The sequence below is a fragment of the Lagopus leucura genome, unplaced genomic scaffold, assembly GCF_019238085.1.
Source record: "Lagopus leucura isolate 7727_CA_CO unplaced genomic scaffold, USGS_WTPT01 Super-Scaffold_1, whole genome shotgun sequence".
Lineage (NCBI taxonomy): Eukaryota > Metazoa > Chordata > Aves > Galliformes > Phasianidae > Lagopus > Lagopus leucura.
Window position 1 is genome coordinate 38,351,015 of NW_024962250.1, and position 21,296 is coordinate 38,372,310.

The 21,296-nt window shown below is 44.3% G+C and overlaps 1 protein-coding gene across 1 annotated transcript in view; it reads left to right on the forward strand.

Moving 5' to 3' along the window:
* Positions 1-21,296, forward strand: part of ARMH4 (armadillo like helical domain containing 4) — a 49,066-nt gene that overhangs the window by 8,566 nt on the left and 19,204 nt on the right. The window contains exons 4-6 of the mRNA XM_042869628.1: positions 624-842; positions 2,035-2,253; positions 12,734-12,985. Of these exons, the coding sequence (XP_042725562.1) occupies positions 624-842; positions 2,035-2,253; positions 12,734-12,985 (690 nt within the window). The remainder of the gene's footprint in view (positions 1-623; positions 843-2,034; positions 2,254-12,733; positions 12,986-21,296) is intronic.

Here is a 21,296-nt window from a genome sequence, read left to right on the forward strand (position 1 = left end):
GGAATGTGAGCTGTGGCTAAGGACTTTTTAATGTCTATTGGGCATCTTTAATTTTGTCCCTTGGGCTATAGAGACAAAGGGACAACTTCCTCTGTGCTACATCCAGAAGATGCGTTTCCTGCTGTAAGAGATGCAGAGTTAATTGCATGCTGGTGCTGAGACAAGACTGATTAATTTCTAGATTAATTTATAGCCACTTGACTTCTCACCAGGTTCCCTTCTGCCATTCCCAGGTGTTGGGAAAACATCAGCTATAAATAATACTTATGCAGTAGAAAATAAACTCTACACAACTTGAGTCTCTTAGAGTTAGAGTTGGTCACAAAAAATGCCATGCAGACAGCATTGCTTGATTCTTATTTTTTTTTTTTTTTTTTCCTGTTTCCATACCATGGACTTGCAGTGCTGTGGTAGATCTACTTGTCTATAAAGGGGTGGCTGGCCAATCAAGGATTGTTTTTTTGTTTTGTTTTTTTTACTTTTGTGTTATACATGGGGCATCATATGTTTCTAAGCTGCTAACTGGCTAGATCTGCGGTTTACACTGTGACTCTGGAAGTAATATGTGATGCCAGTCCTTCAGCTGTCCTGTGAGTTGGTGCTGATGCTACTTCTCACTGCAGGCCTTACTCAGGAGGTGACAACTATTGCCCAGGAGGCAGCAGCAGCTGCTGCTGCTCTGACAGCTGTGACACTGCTGCCTGCTCCTGCCCAGGGAACAGGAGCTGCAAGCCTTCCCCAGGAAACCAGTGGGGAGGACACCCAGATGCTGAGTGCCCCTGTTGCCACCCAGATGCTGACAGCTGCAGGCACCTCCACAGTGAGAAGTCCAGGTGTGGAAGGTAGGTTCAAACTTTGCAAGTTCTCTCCCACAGAGACACAGTGGTGCATAGCACCAATTTTGGTGCTTGTACATTGAAGTCTTCATACAGCATCCAGAGTCAGACTTCCTTTTTTCCTTGCCTTCTGGCCCTGGGCTGCTGCTGCTTTATGCCCACGCAGATCAGTCATGTTAAGATGTGCCAGCAGGTCGTAATCTTTGTCCCAAGCAAAAATGAAGTAGCTATCCTAAACAAAACCACCACATGAAACCCCCCATGTCCATCCTTGCTCACAAGTTGACTTTTAGCCTTAATCACTTAAGCTAGTTCCTTTTTGGGGGGGAATTACTTCTGGATAGCTGATGTTTGGTCCAAAGGAGGGGAAAAAAAGCTTATTTAGGGAAGAATGTGGGAGTGAAGGGGATTTTCGTGTAAGAATTTTCAGAAACCACTGGAAGCCTGTCCTGACCTCTGAGTGATGGTGAGTTCTTGCTCTTGTGTCCAGGGTTGATGTAGCTCATAAGAAGTGCTTTAAGCTGTCATGTTTACCCAGCTGCTGGCTTGATGTCACTTTGGCAAGTACACACAGGAGCCTGTTTTCTTAACAGGAGTGTAGCAAGGGCCCCCTTAGCACCTTTGTAGTAGGTGCTGCTGCGATGAAACTGCTGCTGGGCAGCACTTCTGCTAGTTCTTATATTGCAGGGCATCAAAGGAAAGAATCAATTTACACTGTATTCCTTAAAGTAAGGTTGCTCTGTACGGGGAGAAGGCTCTTCCAGCAGTTACCACTAATTAATTTGCTTCTGGGATTTAATTATAAATTCAAGTAATTCTCATCTTTGCAATAAACAACTAGATTTGTCACTTGATTCTGAGGCTCTTATCTGGTGCCTCAGTGCTTTAATCTTGCAGTGGATCCTCAAAGCAGTGGAGGTAAAACTTTTTAGTGATGTTCTCACTAAGGGAATCTCCAATGCTGGCTGTCCTGAAAGAGAAGTTGTCATTATAGCAGAGTCACTTAATGTAGCAAGGAGTACAAGTGTCTGATAGCTTCTTTCCTGAGCATAAGCTTTCATTAAGGAGCTCATTGTTAAATTATAAGATCATTAAGGTTGGAAGAGATTACAAAGATAAAGTCCAACCCATATCCCTCAGTGCCAACTCTAATGGAATTTTTTTAATATTGTTTTGCCAAATTTCTTGTCTTCTGCAGATCTCACAGATGTGGTCCTGGTCACTGGTGAGAACGCTGTTCCATCTCTGGGTGGATTGCTGGCTACACAGTCTGGACAAACAGAGGAACCATCCAGCAAAACAATGGTCCTGGTGACTCCAGCATCAGTGGCATCATCTGTCAGGAGAACAGCTCTTCCAGCTGTGAGGAAGATCAGTACAGCTGTAACCTATGGGTTGGATCGGCTGGAGTCAGAAGGTACCACTGTTCCCAAGCCCAAAGGGCAGGCAGCTCCCTGTGGAGAGGAGCAATTATCTTGATAATGTGGGCTTCCAATTGGTCTGTCTGGTACATGGCTATGCATGTGTTGCTGTTGATAATAAAACTGTTGGAAAACCTGTCACCTTCCAGGTGGTACAGGAAATGAGCAGTGAGGTGTTGTGGGGCATATCTGATTTCTAGTGGCTGTGGTAGGAGGCATGGGCTTTCTCCTGGGGAAGCAACAGCAGTAGCCTGGGTTTGATCATCATTGGCTACTTCTGGGCATCTACTGCAGAGCCTCTACCAAACAAGCAGTCAAGGGAGCATCTTCAGAGAGCCAGAGATCCCTCTGAGTGGAAAGGCTCAGCATGAGATGGCCACCTCAGTGTGCATCTCCTCAGATCTCGCTGGAATGCGTGGTGCCATATTCATGCTCCCATGGCAATGCTGAGGGAGGTCAAGAATGCATCCCCTTTGAGATGCTCTACTAGTTCAGTTATTTACCAAAACTCACTGATGCAAATTCACACAAGGTTTTGATGAAGTGGGTCCTTTTCTAGAGTCTATCTACAGCTCTGCCACTGATCTCTCTGGCTCATCCATAACTTTCCTGTAGAGAATTGCTTCGATTCTTCCTGTTGTTTCTTTCACTTTGACTTTTCTGTTTGCTCATCCATCCCTATTTTGTACTCCAGTGTCTGGGCCTACACCACCTGGCAGGGATTAATCTTCCTGCCTGTTTTGCTCCCCTCCCTTTATCTTGACCTTCTCCTACCTTCATATTTTACTGCAAAGGTTGGCAGTCCTCCAGGGGTGGCATGCCAGATGGTATTTTTCTTCTGATCAGAGGTGGGGTGCCACAGACAACAGCTAATCAGCATCTTTTCTCTGCGTGAAGCAATAACTTGAATTCCTGTTTAGTTTGGAGGGCAGCAAAGGCAGGGAGCCCTCCCCTCTGTGTGCAGGATGCTGCAGCTCCTGCCCTTTATCAGGCTTGCTGCTGGCTTTAAAACCTGCCAGGAGTGACAGCACAAGTTCCTTACCCTGATGGGTCTCTAGTAGTGCAAGGGTGTGGATTTCTTGGCTCTGAGGCACAGCTCTGCAGGTGCCTGTCATCCAAGGGATGTGGTGCTCCTTGTTATGCTGTGTGTTTATGACAACTGGCACAGCGTTTGTTTGGGCTTTTTTTTTTTTTTATGGTCTAAAACTCTTTGGAGTAACTGAAGCTTTGTGGTGAGCCAGAACTTTCCCTGGTGTTAGGGATCACCAATCTACACTCTGTGAAGTGGGAAAAATACCACTTGAGGACAGGCTTTCTGCCTGGAGATGCTACTGCCCCAGTTAAGCACAGAGGAAGCTTTTGAGCTGTGACTGTTTACTGGTATCTTTCTGTAGTGGCATTTAGTGTTCACCTCCACCTCACTGTGGAGTGGTATTGGGAAAGCTGATGTATTCCTTCCCAAATCACAATATCTAGTGCTTACTCTCAAATATCTACGTGGTACCAGGTGCATTATGCTCAGGAGTGTTTTCCTACACAGCTACACTGAACTCTAGCCCAGAGTGCCTGGACTATATGTGGATGCAGGATCAGACATCACTGCTACAGACATAGTGAAGGTCCTGGGGAGGTCCTGGTGCTTGTTGACCAGTGGAAGAAGTGCAGGCAGCTGGGTGAGCTCAGCTGGCTCATACAGTGCTCAGTGTAGCTTGCTACCTTGCCTTGCTGAGGGCCTGGCTCATCATTAAATATGGACCCCTGCTGTTCAGAGTTCTGTTTCTTGGGGACCATCTGTACCAAACTGCCTGCAGATCATTGCATCAGCATATTCACCTGCTTGGCTTGGATATAACTTTTAAAAAAATCTCAAATTGCACAGACAAACATGAGGCATTTCGAATAGCTTTCTAGATAGGGTTGTCCTCATCTCTACAGCCTCTGGAGAGATCAGCAGAGTAATGAGCATATTCCTGCCTGGACTATGCAGTGAGACTGGTTCTACTTGCCCTTCCTAGCTGAAGAAATCCTATAAGGGGATTATAGGATTTGAGGACAGGACACAGCTGAGGATGAGCCTTACTTGTCTGTGAGACTTAATGCTGCATTTTGTACCTGTGCCCAAAATTTCAGCATCTCTCTGGAAAGCCCTACATTGCAACTTTCTCTGGAGGACTTCAAGGATCCAAGGAGAAAATCTAGTTCAACTTGTCTGTTCAGAATCATTCTGTAAGCTTCCCAGCACTTTTTGAAGTGGATCTATAAAAAGAAAGCATCCAAAACTACTCTACAACAGCATGTAAGCCCTAGGGCTGGTTCCTGTTCAGTCATCTAGGCTTATCTGAGCACTGCTGCTGGGGCTGAGCTGTATTTGCAGGTCAGCATTCATAGGATACTTGAGGGAGATGCTCTGCCTGTTGTGTGATGTCAGGAGCAGGCCAATAGCTCTGCAAACAGGCAACTTATAGCCTGAGCTGTATAGCTCTTGAATATGAGGTGCTCCTGATGAATCTGGCTAGCTCTCAACGTGTAGCTGATGAAGTCCTTGTTGCTATGGTGGAGGAGTAATCCTGGGATTGGAAAGGCACATTGAGGTGAAAAGGTTCAGCCAAGAACTGTGTTGAATGAGCAAATATGTAAGTACAGATACAGTCAGCCTTGATTTGCAGCTTCTCTTGGCTAATAAGGATAGGACTTCACCTTGGTTCTCAAATTATAAATTGAACACAGTTGTTCACACAGGTTAGTGCTGGTGTGAGGAGTACTAGGGTTGTGTTTATTTCATGGAGTCATGCTCTGCTGGTAGTAACAAAGTGGGATGAGGTAATGGCTTTAAGCTGTGCCAGAAGAGGTTCATATTGGGTATTAGGAAACACTTCTCAGAAAGAGTGGTGGTGCACAGCTGCCCAGGGGCTCATGAACTGTGTTCATGAACTGTGGGGATGTGGCACTGAAGGATGTGGGCAATATTTGTGGTAGGTGGATGGCTGGACTAAGTGGTCTTCATGAGTCTTGTCCACCATTAATGACACTATAAAAATCAGCCAGTTACAGGCTCAGGAACAGGCTGTGAGCAATGGGGAGACCACTCTCATGAGCCTTGCAACGTACAGCTAAGCAAAGCATAGACCTTGGGCAGCTCCACTTTTTTTTTTGACTTGGATAGAGAAAATCAGTTGTAGGATGTTTAGATCATTTATGTCAGTGTCTGCTGTGTAGGACGGAGCACAGCACTGTTCCTGGTGAGCTGGTGCATGCCTGTGTAATGCAGTGTTTGGCTGAGAAGTCCTTCAGCTGCTCTAAGATATGAGGCTGGACTTGCCTTTGGGGTTAGCAAATCCTGTGTCCTACAGCTGTATGGAACCTGATCACCGCGTCTTGGCTTCAGATTTAACTCTGTTTTGCTTCACTGATTACAGTAAAGACTTCTCCAGAACATGGAGCTTATCATATAGCACAAAATATATCCGTGGTATTTTAATGGCACATATGTAGTCCTTGGTTTTCAGTTTTTTAATGACTCTTCAAATTCTCCTTACTTTTAAGCCATTGCAGTACAAGGCACCTTTTTTCTGATGCGAAGTTTTACTTACTTTTAAATGGAAATCAAGGCTTTGAGTTCAATTGCTATTTGGAGCCTGACTGTATGGATTAAGACCTGCTTCATTAAATCTCTGCAACCCCATTAAAAATTTAAATGAGGTTGCAGGGCTGTAAATAAGAAGGGCACTTAGCATCAGGCTAGTTAACCACACTAGGCTATAATTCTCCACCAGTTCTCTGGATATCAGCTGAATTGGCAAGGATCTGAAGATTTAAAACAAAGCACAAGCAAAATGAATTAGTAATGTTTTTGGAGCACACTTCCTGTTGCTTGTAGCTCATTTCTGCTGCTGAAGTGAGGACTGCTGTCCCTGTAGTACAGATTGACCTTGATCTTCCTCATGGAGGATGGCTGTTCACTCCTACTTTGTACCAAAGAACCACATATTTAAAAAATCCTAGCACTTCTTTCTTAGGTACCTGATCCTGATTGTCACCACTCTGCAGGCTAGGTGGCCTGGTTCAGTCTGACCCATTCTACTGTTCTGGACAGGCACCTTGAAATTTCTAGCTGTATCTGACTTGTCATTTGTCTAAAAAATATTTTAAGGTTGTCGTTTTCCCATGTTTATCCCTCAGTTGAACAAAACAGCAGTTGACAGAAACCCCCTACAGATGCTTGTTGAAAGGTAATTGGGCTCTGGGTGAAGATTTTAATGAAGCTTTTGTTTCCTAATCTGGGGATTAGCTCACCCTACAGTTCTAGGGAGGTGGATTCAGGTAAGCAGGTACATGGCAGTTCCTTCTGAGTGCTCTGCAAGCAGCACTTCTGAGCTGCTGCTGCCGGGGGTCTCTCAGTGCTTGTAGGGCTTGTGAGGCTTCCCCATGGCCCTTTGGGCATGGGGAGCAGGGCAGGCAATGCTGCAGAATGGTTTGGCTCTTTCAAAACCACCCAGATGACTTAGCTTCTGTATCCTGATACAGATATTCCTGGACCTTCATGCTTTGAGTGGCATGAGGCTTTGTCTAGAGATGAGTGGGCTTGCAGTCATCTTCACCTTTGGTGTTAGGTAGGACTGGAGTTAACCTTGGTGTCCTGGAGGCTGTTGCCTGTAGTAACGCTTAACCACAGTTCATGTCATCAGCAATGGATTCATGCTGGTTACACCTGTGCTTTTGTCTAGAAAGCAGCTTAAATCAGACACTTTCTCAACCCTTGGTTTGTTATTCTTTTCCCAAGTAGAGTAGCTAAATTATGTACTTCTGAAGAGAGACCCTAGGCTTTCTTTGCAATGGAAAGAGGGATTTGTGTATGGGAACTCTTTTGTAACTGGGGGAGGGGGAATACCATGCTCACAGGCCTCTTTGGTAGGAAACCATTTTGTTGAGAGAAGCAAACTCTGCATTTATCTTCTTCCATTCTATCAACTTATAGGTCATGGTAGTTAAATCTGGACTGATTCAAATGCCCTCATTTGATAAATCACTTCTTAAAACTGTCCAGCTCAGCAGCTGCCTACTCTGGGCTGGAAGAGCTGCTGTGCAATGAACTACAGTGTTAACCTGTTACAGTTTGTGCTGTAACTTTTTTCTTTTTATAACTTTAAAATAGCTGTTTGCTGCTAAGCCCTTTCTCTAGCCAGGCTCAGTGTGAAAGCAATTTTGTAGTGAATGCTGCTGGAAGTGCAGCACTTGAGAGTGATTGTTTCTGATCTTAATACACGAGCAGACCTGTTGTTCCTGCTGGAATACTTTTCTTTTTTTTCCCCCTACAAGTGCATCAGCTCCCTTGTGTTGAGAGAGAAGCCAGGACTCAAAAAGCAAGTGTGAATCCTCTCAGATATGAGAGGAAGGTTAGGATCAGAATCCAAATTATTACCATCTTTATAGAGCCCTCTGCTGGGGAGTGCTTTCTGCGGTCTGTTTTCTGTCAAGTGGGCACTGAAAACTTTCTGCAGCTCATAAGGAAACCTCATAGTTCAGTCCTGCTGTCCTGTTTGCCCTCCTGGATGTAGCAGGGGGAAAAAAAGTTCCGTTTCCTCTTATCTTGAAATTTAGGTGTGCAGAGTTAGGGTTGTAGTAAAGCCTTGCTTTGTGTGACAAGAACCCATCCAACTGGTGTACTCTTCTCAGTGCTCTGTTTTCTCACCTGTGCAGCAGGCCAGGCATTGAATGCCTCCATTCACAACAGGTGTTTGTGCAACTCAGAGCCTGGTCAGCTTCTACTCCCTTTTTAGGTGTCCCTGTGCAACCCAGAAAGCTGGGCAGGGTTAGAGCCTTTCTACTCTCCTGCCAGTCATCTCCTTCCAAGCTGGGCTTTGTCACAAGTGATAGCTCTTGGCAGCACTTTAGAAACATCAGATGGTGGCATTATCACTGATCACATGAAAGCAATTGATTAACAAGTGTTCTCCTAGAAAGGTCTTTCTGTCTTGACAGCTATCTGTGATTACAAAAGCAGTGCAGAAAATGGGATGTGTTCCCACACTACAGGTTTACTGAAATAAGTCATTTAGTGGAGACTTCTAAATGCATCTTCCTTTTCTGTAGTCATGCACCCCTCATTCCCAGTCTTGTCCTTAATTACTCACTTCTGTTTTCTATGCTGTGTGCACACATGTGCCACGGTGGTCAAGAAATGTGTGGATGTTGTACTGAGGGGCTGGTTCAGTGGGGAATGTTGGTGATAAGTGAATGGTTGGACTGGAGGATCCTAGAGGTCAGTGTTGGTGATCTTATGATTCTGTAAGGTCCCTTGAGTTTTCTGGTGCGTTTTGGCAAGCCAAGACTTCTTGAAAAGTAGAATTGTGCTGGATAACATCCCTGTGGGTTGCTGTTAGGTGGCTGTTAGTGTTCTGTAGTGCTCTCTTGCCCCTCTTAGTTTGTGTTCAGATAGGGCTAGGCCTACCTTGTAGCTCCCTGAAGTGGTAGCTCAGCTCTTGAGCTGCTTTGCTCAGTGCTGGCACAGGAGCAAAGGTTACATTTTTCGTGAAGTCATGGGAACTGGGCTCACTACTGGAAGCTAATTGGTACTGGCTTCTGATCGAGTGCAACTTTGGTGCTCATCAGATGCTCATAGGCATTCAATCCCTACAGTGCTGAGTACTTGATATTATCACAGCCTAAGTCTACTGTGGACTCTAATGATGCTTTGCATTACTGTCTAGACATCACTGGGTCCTCTGGGTCTGGTGCAGAGAACAGAGATTGAGACCTTCATGTTTTGTCTTGCAACTTTTTACAGGGTTTTTCTTATAGTTTGCTTGAACTCACTGTGAAAGTCAAGCTGTCCCCTTCTGGTGAGCCGTGCTGTTCATAGAGTAGAAGAATATTTCTGCTGTGCACAAACTCTAGCAAATAATGTTTTAAGTCTGGTGGAGGGTGAAAACACTTAAAATCATAGAGTGGCCTGAGTTGAAAAGTATCACAATGCTCATCTAGTTTCAACCCCCCTGCTATGTTCAGGGTCACCAGCCACCAGACCAGGCTGCCCAGAGCCACATTCAGCCTGTCCTTGAATGCTCCAGGGATGGAGCATCCACAACCTCCATAAGCAACCTGTTCCAGTGAGCATGACAGTGATGTTTAAACACTAAGGGAAAATATCTAAAAGGCATAGATAGCAGCCTCCTGTGCTATGGGTTTCAGCAGTGGTGCGGGTGCCCTATAGTAAAACTGAACCATTGCTCTTTCTGGCAAATAATAAAGGTGGAAGCTTGCAAAAAAACTTGTCTCATGCTTCTCTTGATGCCTTCTTCTAACTTCTCAAAAACTCAATGTTTCAATGCCTGTTACAAGGTTGTCAGGTCCTTCATAACCAGAATTGTTGACAGGTGAAGCAGGAATCTCATTTTTATGGGGATTCCTGCTGCTTAGATTGCATTGCTGTCACAGCAGGGAAGTGTTAAAATTCTCAGTTTTTCTTCCTCTGTGTCAGTTGAGGCAGAACTGAGCCCGTTACAGAACACAGTGCTTATTTAGTCTCTATCAGAGGGTCGGATTTTGCATTTATCAACATGTGGAGATGAGGTAACTCTCCCATTGTCTGCTTATGCATCACCCATACTGCAGGAGGAAATAGGAATGTAATGGATGGTATTTTGCTGCTGCAATCCTGGTGTCATAGTGAAAGGAGACAGGATTTAACTCTACTTAAGCCTTTTTAGGGTCACAGTGCACGTGACACGTGATGTCTAGAATTTGGTGAGTGTTAAGGAAACAAGAAGACACTGAAGAAGGTCTACAGAGCAAGATGAACTTGCAGTAGGAGTACTGTGCCAGTTCTGTCTGTTCTGGTTGGCAAAGGAGTGCCAGGTGTGCAGAAGTGCTCCTACAGCTGCTCTTCACTTGAGTGCATGATTTGAATAATGTCACACAAGTACCAGGAGAGCTATTTGCATCTCCTTATTAGAGATTAGCATGTTGGCCATGGGCTATGTTTCACTGTCTGATTATCTTGCTTCCTGTGTAAGGAGAACCTTAGCTTAGCCTTGAGTACTTGCAAGCATGCTCCACAAAGTAACTAACTCACAAGGGGATGCTGATGTGTTTACACATCAATCTAAGTGCTGTCCACATCTGCTGGGCTTTGCAGTTTTGGTCCTTTCGCTCTCCTCTTTGGAGTGGCTGTGGAGATCTCTGAAGTGCCAAGCCAGACTGGTTTAGGAGGCAAAACATCTTTTTGCAAAGAGGCTCTGATGTGACACATGAACCTGCAGCTTTTGGGGTCTGGCTGTGTGACACACAGAATTATAGGATCGCTAAGGATGGAAAAGCCCTCTGAGATCATCTAGACCAACAGTTCACCCATCCCGGTTTACCAGATCCTTGAGTGCAGTTCCACTCTTGGTTACTTCTCTGGGCAGCATGTGTCAATTTGTTACTGCTGCTTCTGAGAAGAAATGTTTTGTAATATCCAACCCAAACCTCTCCTGGTGCAGCTTAAGGCCATTTCCTGTCATCCTAGCATGCATTCTTCCCTATCTGCTGGAACCAGTGGGTGCTGTAAGCAGCCTGCTTGTGCCTGCCATCCTCCTTGTGTACCCCTGAGCTCTAATACGTGTGGTCTGCATTTCTTTAGAAGCACAGTTTCCTATCTGTGACCACCAAGTGGTGCTCTGCACTGTGCCTTGCATCAAGGCAAGCTGATGGCATTTTGAGGCAGGGGGTTACAAAGCTGATTTCAGTCATGTGAATGAGCCCTTTTTTCCCCTTGGTGCAGCTGTGCTGCGAGCGCTGTGCTATCCTCATCCTTGTGCTGTGGCTGTGGGGTGATGGATGAAGCTGGGTGATTTTCAGGCATGATAAGTAGTCTTGGCACTTTCAGTTCAGGTGTTCAGCTTGGCTGCCTGCTGGAGTTTGGAAGTACAGAGATGGATATCTGCTTTCTCAAAGCCAGCTCCTGGCAGGTGTCTCCAATTAGCTTGCTAAAATCACAGGAGCCTTCTAAAAACCTTGTTCCAAGGTAGATTTTCAGATACAATCTGATTGCTGTTTTCTCTGACCTTTTTTTTTTTCACCCAGTCCATTCAGGGAAAATGTGCTCATGGTCATGTTCTCCAGAGTGCTGGCTGCTTAGCACCTTTGCTGTTTCATTTGGGAAATCTTTTGCTTACAGCTGTGTTGTGCCTCAGCAGAGGCACAAGACCTACTTTAGCTTATCTTTGCAGGCTTCCTGCAGACATTTTCCAGGTGCCATGCTCAGGTGCACAGAGGCTGTGTATTCTGTATGGAAGCATATAGTTTGATAGAGAAAATTCTTATCTTGATTTAAGATTATGGGCACGTAGTAAAATAGAATGTATTTCTAAAGCATAAAGTGAATGTAGGGGTCCAACTACGTTCCTGTAAGCTCCATTCAGTGCTCTGCATGGTATAACTGTTTGCAGGATCTTCTTTTCCAGGTACTGAAAGACATGCTATAACATGATGATGCAACTAAATTCAAAGAGCAGCTCATTTGTATGAAATGCAGGGCTAAAACTGAAAGGTGGAAAGTGCAATTGTCCTGTCTTGTGAGCTGAAAAAAACATGCTGTGTTTTAAAGCAAATCTTTGATTTGGAAGAAATTATAATGGAATCATAGAGTGGCCTGGGTTGCAAAGGAGCACAGTGCTCATCCAGCTCCAACCCCCTGCTGTGTGCAGGTCGCCAACCAGCAGCCCAGGCTGCCCAGAGCCACATCCAGCCTGGCCTTGAATGCCTGCAGGGATGGGGCATCCACAGCCTCCTTGGGCAACAGGTAACACGATGTAACAGCACAGTGAGCAGCACAGCGGCTTTTCAATGTGCATTGATTTCCCTAGGCCAATTCCATCTGTAAGATGGATACCCAACACTGAATAGATTCCACAAAGTTCCCTAAGTTAGTCTGAGGAGCCACTGCATCCCATAGCAGAAGAGAGAAGGGTGAAGCATCATGCAATTGCTAAGGTGCAGCTTGCTTTACTTACAGCAGGTATGATGTGTACATTCCACAGGTCTCCTATCAAAGCTACTCCAATGCATTGCACCACTTTGGCTGGATCATCAAAGCACATAAATGCTGTGCTTTATCTTTTTGGCGTTGAAAAGTTAACCGTTGAAAATTCAGAGCGTGGCATTATCCCATAGAGGAATAATCCAAGGAAGATCTTGGGTCCTTGTAACTAAAAGCTGGGAAGAGGCACTGTGGGAAGCCCTGCTGGGTGTACACTCTGTTCTTATAGCTGCTCTTCTCTGCTGGTAGCTGTGGTCAGGAATAGGGTGGAGGCAGAAACTTGAGACAGGACTGGGTTCTTCCACATCAACCTGTCTGGGTGTCTCTCATGTCAGAAAACAGGCAGGGCTTTGTTAAGGTGGCTTTGGAAAGGGGATTATGAACTCACTGATAGGGATGTATGAACCTTCTGTTTTGTGGGACCTTTCCTGATATTGCTTTTGTGTCTTGTTGACTAGAGGCCGAGGAAGAGGAAGAGGATGAAGAGGAGGAGGAAGAAGAAGAGGAGGAAGAGGAAGATGAAGAGGACAAAGAGATAGATTCCATGGATGAAAGCATGGAGGGTGACACAGAGCTGCCAGGCTTCACACTTCCAGGCGAGACCTCCCAGGAGCCCATAGCTGGCCTGGAGAACCCTGCAGCCCAGCTGGCCGGGGTGTCCTACCAGGTTCCTGATACCATTGAGTGGGAACAGCAGAACCAGGGTCTGGGTGAGTGAATAAACCCTTTCTTCCCTTACCCTCATGGAGGACATGTCTCCTCTTCATCGTGTATGGGACAGCCCGTTGTGCTGGGAGGTCTCAGCAGGCCTCCAACACACTTGGCTAAACATGGAGCAGCTGTGTTTCTGAGAAAACCCTGGCCCCAGAAACAACTGGTCAAATTGGAATGAGTCCCAAACAATGTGTCCTGTGGCTTTAGCCTGGGAGAGAAGCTCTCTGCATACTCCAGGCCTGGTCATCATTCCTGGAGCTGTGTTGTGTGTCTCAGCTGAAATTTTAATGCTGCAATCCTGGTGTCATAGTGAAAGGAGACAGAAAGGAGACAGTACAGGGAGATTTTAATGCCTTTTGCTTGAAGTATGTTGGCAAATCCAACAATCCAATTTTGTCCAATCTTGGGACCCTGTGGTGAAAGTATTAAACAAGACAAACCCTTAAGGCCCATGTAAAGCATTAACCAGTTTATTCCCACTACGTGTGTAGAGCCTGTGCTTTATGGCTGTGTTAGTTTATTCTGCCTAGGAAGGTGAATCAGTGAGAGCTGAACCACATCCATATAGAAAATGTGCGTGGCTCTTAATGATCTCGCTGTACAGAGAGGCTCACCAACTGCAGAAACCCCAAGCCCCTTTTACATGTTGAGTCATATGAACTGTTGCTTCCCAGAGATGTTTAATTTTCTCCATGTAGTCCCATTTCCTTGGGCATTGAGCTTAAGCATTGTTAGCTTCCTTTGAAATAAATCAAAGAGTGTATTTAAAGAGCCCTGTGGGAGGGCTGCTCCCCAAGGGCAGACTGAGGTTGTATCAGGCCTGATATCTGCTGTCCCACTAACTCTTTCTTGGAAAACATTGTATTGGATGATTTGCAAGTCAGATCTGTTTCACATGTCCTGTTAACTTGCCAGACTGGGCAGGAGCGGTGCAAGGGAAGTAATTCTAAGTCTTTAATGACTTTCTGGTTGGCTTTGAGAAGCTGTATTAGAGAGCTACATGACCATGCTTGGAGGAGAGGTGTAGGAAACATGGGTTTGTGATAAGAGTTGCTTTGGTAGCTTTGTGCTGTTATTCTACACGTTTCATTGGTGCAGGATCTTTGGTGCCTTTAAGGAAGGTACACGTTTTTTGTACTCAAAACACTGTAACTACTTGCCTGGGTCAGGACTGTGTGTAGCAGGATGGATGGCTCTGCCTCTGGATCAGTCAGTCCTGGCTGAGGGTACCAGTGCTTTGCTGTGGTCAAGAAATGCAGCGTTTGACAAACTCCAAGGTGTGTCCCCATGTAGCACACAGGAAGAGGAGGAAGATGGCACTGATTCCTCCTCAGGGATGCAAGGGCTCCTTGCCTAGAGCAGAACCTTGTTGGAGAATGCTCCTTACAGTATCTTCTAGACAGCTTTTTCTGAACATAAGGACTCAGCTCTATTTTTGTGTTTTATATTAGTATTATTTCATCCTGCAGCCTTCATCTTCTATCACCTTTCCTCTTTTTCTTGAAAAAGCTGTCTTTCCCAAAATTTCAGATGTGGAATAAATCATGTGGCCAGAGACTTTTTTTTTTTTTTTTTTCCTAGCTCACTTATATTTTATTTATCCTTGTGCAAATTGGAAAAGCCTGCTGCGAAGCTTGTCAGGTTGGGTCAGCTGCCAAGTGCTGAGCCAGGCATCTGGAAGACAGAGCAGGTGTGAATTTCTGTGCTGTCTGTAAGTGCCTGGCTGGGTTGTGTGTCCAAATAGATTCGACTGCCTTCATTTTGGAGCTGTTGCAGTCAGAAGGGAGAAGCTGAGCTGACATTGTCTTTAAAAAGTAGATGGGACTTTTGTACTGTGCTATTTTGGGGAGAAGAGAGAAGGAGCAATGGGATCAGTCTTTTTTGCTTTGGATTCCCCCATCACCCGTCTTTTTCTATCAGGTAAACACATAAAGAGTCATTTCTTCTTTCTCTGTTTAGATGACCTAAATGACCCTTTGATATTGTTTCCTTCCCCTTCTACAGTGTTCTTTAAGAGGAAGGGAAATGATCTGTTTCAGACAGAGGCACAAAGACAACCAAGAACATATATGAACTCATACCAAAAACCTGAGGTTGAGCAAGGAACTGAATTGAGTGTTCAGAGTGTCCTTTTTTGGGAGTGGGGAATGGGAGATGCCCTGTACCTGGCCCTGTTACATGCTGCTTTGTGTGGTGTATTATCAGGGGCACTCAAAAGAGAACATGAGAGACACTCAAAAGGACAACATGTGTAGCTTGTGTCAGCAGGAGGTGTGTTGTTCAGAATGAAAGAAATTCACCAAACTTGACAAGAGACCAAAAGAACTGCCCCACATTGTTCTGCTGGGGCATCTGGACAGACCAGACTTATTGTACAGGGCTTACAAAACTTTGAATCTGCTGGACAAGTTCATGGACTCTTTGAAACCCTCTTCTTCAAAGTGCTTTCTCAACTAAATCTAGCCCTCTGAAATCCATTTCCTTTAAGTGCTTTTCTTCTAAAGCTGAAAGTAACTTGACTTTCATTTTAAGATGACTTCTTAACCACTGTACTTGCCTCATGACAGCCCTGGAGGAGGTGGATCTGCAGTTTGTCTCAATTCAGCTGGGTCAGGGCATGTTGCTCCTGCCTGTCTCAGCTCATGGTGAGTTTTGGAAATAGGAAGGGAGGTGCAGAGCTCATCCTTGGGATTCCACAAGGAGTGACTAATTTCACATTCTGTACAAATGAAATATAGAGAGGGATGTTGTTCTGTTTAACCTGGGATATGGCACAGCAAGGAAAGACCTGAAGAAAGATGCAAGATAAGGGCACACAAGAGGAGACAAGGCAGTGAGTTCTGCAGCTAGAACATCATGACTTTGTATACTTCAGTTTGCAGATAATCAGCTTGACAGATTGCAGCAGATCCTGCAAAGTTACTGCAGATGCTTTATTAAAGTTTCTCTAGGAGATAACTGAAAACCTATCTGAAGCAAATTGCAGAATACCCACAGTAGTCAATTTTGTCAGCCTCGTGTTTGATTCTGTCGTGATTCTCTTAAATGGAGATTAAATGTTATTTCTTCTTGATTCTCCTTATTTTTTTGGTTCAATAAGTACCAAACTTTTACAGATGGCATTTTTCATCTTTAAAATGTTTCATGCATATCCTTCTCCTGGGGAGATTTTCTGTCCTGTGGCCTTCAGAACTTTGAGATTTATCTCTAACATCCATAGTACAGAAGAACAAGAAGTACTGGAGTAGGTACTCTCAGCTCAGTTATTACTGGGTTTACCTGATCTGATGGCTGACATGCTGAAAATCTCTGGAGAACTTGATCCACAGGCAGCTTGGCAAAGCAAAGAGACAGTTTAGATTTTTGTAGTGGTCAATGAAAAAGTGCCAGAGAAACAGAATCATTAAAATGTCAATTCTGGGAAGTCAGATGGTCCTACATTAACTCCAGCTGAGCAAAAGCAATTTATATGCTTCAGTAATGAGGCTGTCAGCTTTGCAGTCTATCAGCTGACTCTCTAACCAGCAAGATTTAGACAAAAATAAAGCTAAATGATAAAAATAAATGATGTCATCAAAACAGAAGTTGATCCTCCAAAAAAACATTCTGATGGCCTCTGGTTCTGCAGAAAGAAGGTCTGAATTTGCTTTCGGATCTCGGATGGCTTTAATGCTCTGTCTTCAGATGTAAAGGGCTTCTTGGCAGAACTTTGGGACCTCTCTGCATTGCAGGAGATGAATTCAACCTTCCTCTGCTTGTTTGAGTTGTCCCTGAGTGCTGCTTAGTAGGTGAACACAAACTTTGTGTTTAGAGAATATCAGAGGGGCAGGAAACTTAAGCTTTCTGAGAATGAAGAAAAATGCATCATTCTTCCCTTCTCCCTCTTTTGGGATTAAATGTTCATGCATTACAGCAAGAACTGCCATTGATATAGGTGAACTCAAACCTCATGAACGCTTCTTGGGTCCTCTTTTAGTTTTTCCTCATGAATGTTAAAATAAATTACTTTTGTTGTACACTTCCATGGAGATCAAAACCTTTTACCTCTGTGTTGGTGATGGCTGCTGTGACCATTCTCTTTTCCCACTTCCTGAGAGTGTTTGTGCTCTCTCTGCGTGTGGCAGCATCACCCCATCATTATTGTACAGACTACAGGATAAGACACAGCAACTTATCTTGAACTAGTGTAGAACAAGGAAATACTCCCAAGCTGTTTGTTAATGCCACAGTGTTTGCTAACCTTCCATGTCCCAGTGTGTGTAACTGGGAGATCCTGCTGTCTGTAGTAGGATAGCAGTAGCAGGACCGGGACATTTACTCAGCCTTTAATTTTGCTGCTCTGAGGTTTGCAGTAATTTGTTTTGTGCATTCAAAATGCATGGAGTTGTTTGGAGCAGCTGTGGCTTTTGTTTCTTGAGGCTTTACAGGGTTGTGACTTCTTGAATGAATGGTTGAAATTGTTGATGTGGGGGTTGGTATGTTGGACTTTGGTTCTTTAAAATGTCAGTGGAGCCTGTTGGTTGCTTATCCTAGGCCACCACAAATGTGAGGTAACATCTAGCTGCAGATGACCCCATTCCTTCCAGGGGAACTTGAACAGACGGCCTTTGAAGATCCCTTCCAACTCTAACAGTTCTGTAATTCTATTTGAACTAGAAATCTTAACAGAGAAGACGCCATTGTTATGCTCAAAATAATGTTTTATAGGAAAAAAAAGGCACATCCAAATATACCCAAACCCAAGAGTTTATTGCTAATGCAATTGTATTATTCACAGTCTAATCGTTATTAGTCTAGACATAGTTATTTTTACAGAAAAAGAAATAATTATGCAGTTAGAGTTGTAATACCCACAGTTCTTGGTTTCTGTGCCTTTTCCTGACTTTATGTATCTCAGTTTGCTGTATATGGTGGCTTTCATATATGTTAAATACTATATTTGTTTTACCCTAAATCAGTTTTGTCCCAGTCTACATCTGTCATCTAACTGACATCTGGTACACTGCTTATAGCCACAGTGGCCTCAGTGCCAGCACTGTGTCCTGTTTCTTATCGTCCCATGTCTGGTTCCACAGCATTTCTTCTTGGTTTCCATCCCCATATTGTACGTATATTGTACACAGTGGAGTTTGGACCATCTCTGTGGATGGCAAGTGAAAGTCGTAGAGATTATGAAGAGTGTCAATGTAATTCTCAATATGCAGTTTCTAAAATTTGTACCTAGTCTTTGCTGTGGCTGAAGTACAGGACCTGGCACTTGATCTTGCTGAATGTCATCCCATAGGCCTCAGCCCAGCTGTCGAGTGTGTCCAGATCACTCTGTAGGGCCTTCCTACACCCAGGCAGATTGATGCTTCCTGCCAACTTGGTGTCACCTGCAGACTTACTGAGGGTATACTCAATGCCATCATCAACAAAGCCACTGAACAGGACAGGTCCCAGTACCAGTTGGGATTCTCTTTTTCACCTGGAGCCTCAGGAAAAATTCTCAGTTCATCCATGCTGGTTTTCTTCCATTCTGGCTGATCTGGCTGCCCAGGGGATAACCTCCCGTGCTTTAAGACTTCCTTCCTTCATATGTTCCTCACCAGCTCCCTTCCCTCTCCAAAGCAGTAACAAAGCTCCTACCATCAGGCTGGTGGCTAAATTTTGTTTCTGTTCCTTGTGAGGAATGTGCACTTTGGAATCGCCTCTTTTTAACCATTCTAAGTTTGCTTGTGATCACGCTTTAATCCTGGAGCAGAACGGTATTCAATCAGGTTTGCTTTGCTAAAAGAAATTATGCATCCAAATGTCTTTTTTTACAACAACATTAATCCTCTTCCCCGCCTTGTTTTGACATATGCTATTTCAACAGCTATTACATGCTATTATAGTGCCAGAGCAGCTCCCTAAAGAGAATCATTCACATCACGGTTGGCCTTTTCCTTTTGTCGCATTTTGTCCCAAGCTGCTTTGGGGAATATCTGCTATGCTTTTACATACAGCACAGGAATGCCAGCACAGCCCACGCATGTTAAGTGTGAGAAGTTGGCAGTGCCACATTCAGATGTTGTCCTCACAGCAGAAATAAAGACTCAGAGAAGGGAATAGCGAGGAGTGAAAGAGAAAATAGGAGGCTTGGTTGGTCCTAAGCAGCTCTGAAAGCAAAAGGCTGTCAGAAATGGGTGCAATGAAGCTATGGTTTGTGTTGGAAAAGTGCGTGCCTGCAGTTTGTCAGAAGGAAGGGGAAGAAAGCAGAGGCCTTTCTACACAAAAACCTCAAGCAGGAAACTCCAGTTGATACTTTTACTAGAATGCATTGAGAAGTGGCTGCACTGTCACAACCTCAGATGCATTACTTTGAAGCAGCAGCCCTGCCTTGAGCTTTGTGTCTCTGGTTAAACCTATCTCAGAGTAAGATTAGCTGAGCCCATTTGTTGTCAGCCTCAGGTGCTGCCTCCTGGAGCTGGGGCTGGCATAAAGGGATTTGCTCATTTGTGCAGGGCCAGGTTTGGCTATGCACACCTCCTCTCTGCCCACAGAAGAATCCTACCAGCAGCTGAGCATTTTTTACCTCCAATTCTGTCTTTTGCCATCCACTAATTGCAGTCTTGGGATGGACCTATCTTGAATTATAGAATCAGTAAGGTTGGAAAAGTCCTTAAAGACCTCCTAACCCCAGCCCACCCCCATCATGCCCACTGACCATGTTGCTCAGAGTCAAATCTCCATGGTTCTGGAACACCTCTAGGGATGGTGACCCCACCACCTTCCCAGCAGCCTGTGCCAATGCATTACCACTCTCTCTTGAGAATAAATGTTTCCTAATATCCAACCTGACCCTCTGCTGCTATGACTTGAGGCTATTACCTCTCATCAAGCATGGCTCAGTATTTGTACTCATGCAATTTTATTTTATTTTATTTTATTTTATTTTATTTTATTTTATTTTATTTTATTTTATTTTATTTTATTTTTTGCCTTAATTATGGGCTGGGGTCCAATATGGGCACAGCAGAGGGTGTGCACTACATGTGTACTAAGCACTGTCAGCATCTCACCAGAGTCTGTCAGCTCCTCTGGGACAGTGTGTACATCCCACTATCTGTCAGCCCTGCTGTAACAGGAAGCCTGGTGTACTGGCTATCTTTTTAATCTGCAGTAATCCAGTTCCTGCTCGAGTCTACAGTTTCAGTGTGCTGCAGCGTGTATCACATTTTAGAGTGCTTTGCCTCACCCTCTCCCCTTCACTTTATATACGTCAGAAATCTTGGCTCTGTTTAGAAAGAGGACAAGGTTTTCAGTCCTCTCTCCCGTTGGGTTTCGGTAATCACTTAGCTTGATTGAAGAATGCAGGCAGGGCAGCAGCTCTCCCTGGGTTAGAGTTATTAATTTTTCCTTTATGTGCTCGCCTGGGTGGCCTTTGCCTTGTACGAAGAGCCTTGTCCTTATGTTGCAGAAATCACATTTATTTTCTAATAGTGATATAAACTATGGTGCAAAAGATCTGTCTGTTTCTGTGGCATTTCAGCCCTTGGAAAAAAAAAAAAAAAAAAAGGGAATGTGAAAGTTCATTGGCCCTGAATTGTTTCTCTTGTTCTGGGGATTTGCATCAGAGGCTGATCTTTTGGGTTGAAGTATTGGGTCCCACTACAGAGTGAGAGAGAGAGAAAACTGTAGGAAAAAGAGCTCCTTGCAGTCATGACCAGGGAGAGCGATGGTAATTTGTGGAGAAGATGGTTTTAAAATATTCCTCTCTAATGAGAATGTAGATAAGTTCTCTCTCTGCTTAGGCAGTGCAAGCCAAGATGACTGATGCTAACCCTTACTCCCTGCTGGTATTGGTTCGAATGAAGATGACTTGAGGATCAAATGAGATCTAAGTTCCTTCCTGAAAGGATGCTCTCTCCTGATAAACAAATAAATCCTGCCATGCCTGAGAGTGAGTTAGGGACCAGTATTGGAAATAAGTAAATTGCTTGGATTTTGACTGACAATAAGATAATTATCTCAAACTGCAAGCAATTGGTGTTTTGCAAAAATGTTGGGTATCAGCATTAATCTCTGAGAAGGGTCGATACAGTGAGAATTATTAGAGGCTTTTGCTTTCTTTTTTTGTGTGTGTTTGAATAGCTCCTAATCACAACCTCATCCTAGCCTGGGATTTAATAAAAGGTTTCAGCAAGGCTGTTCCCAATAACCTATCATTTCTTTTAATGTATTTTACTTGAGGCTTTATTGATGTGAAGCGAGGCCAGGAGCTCTCCCAAGTTTCTCCATTATTGTTCCTTTCCTAAGCTGCTTCTCCACATCTCCCTTTCTTCA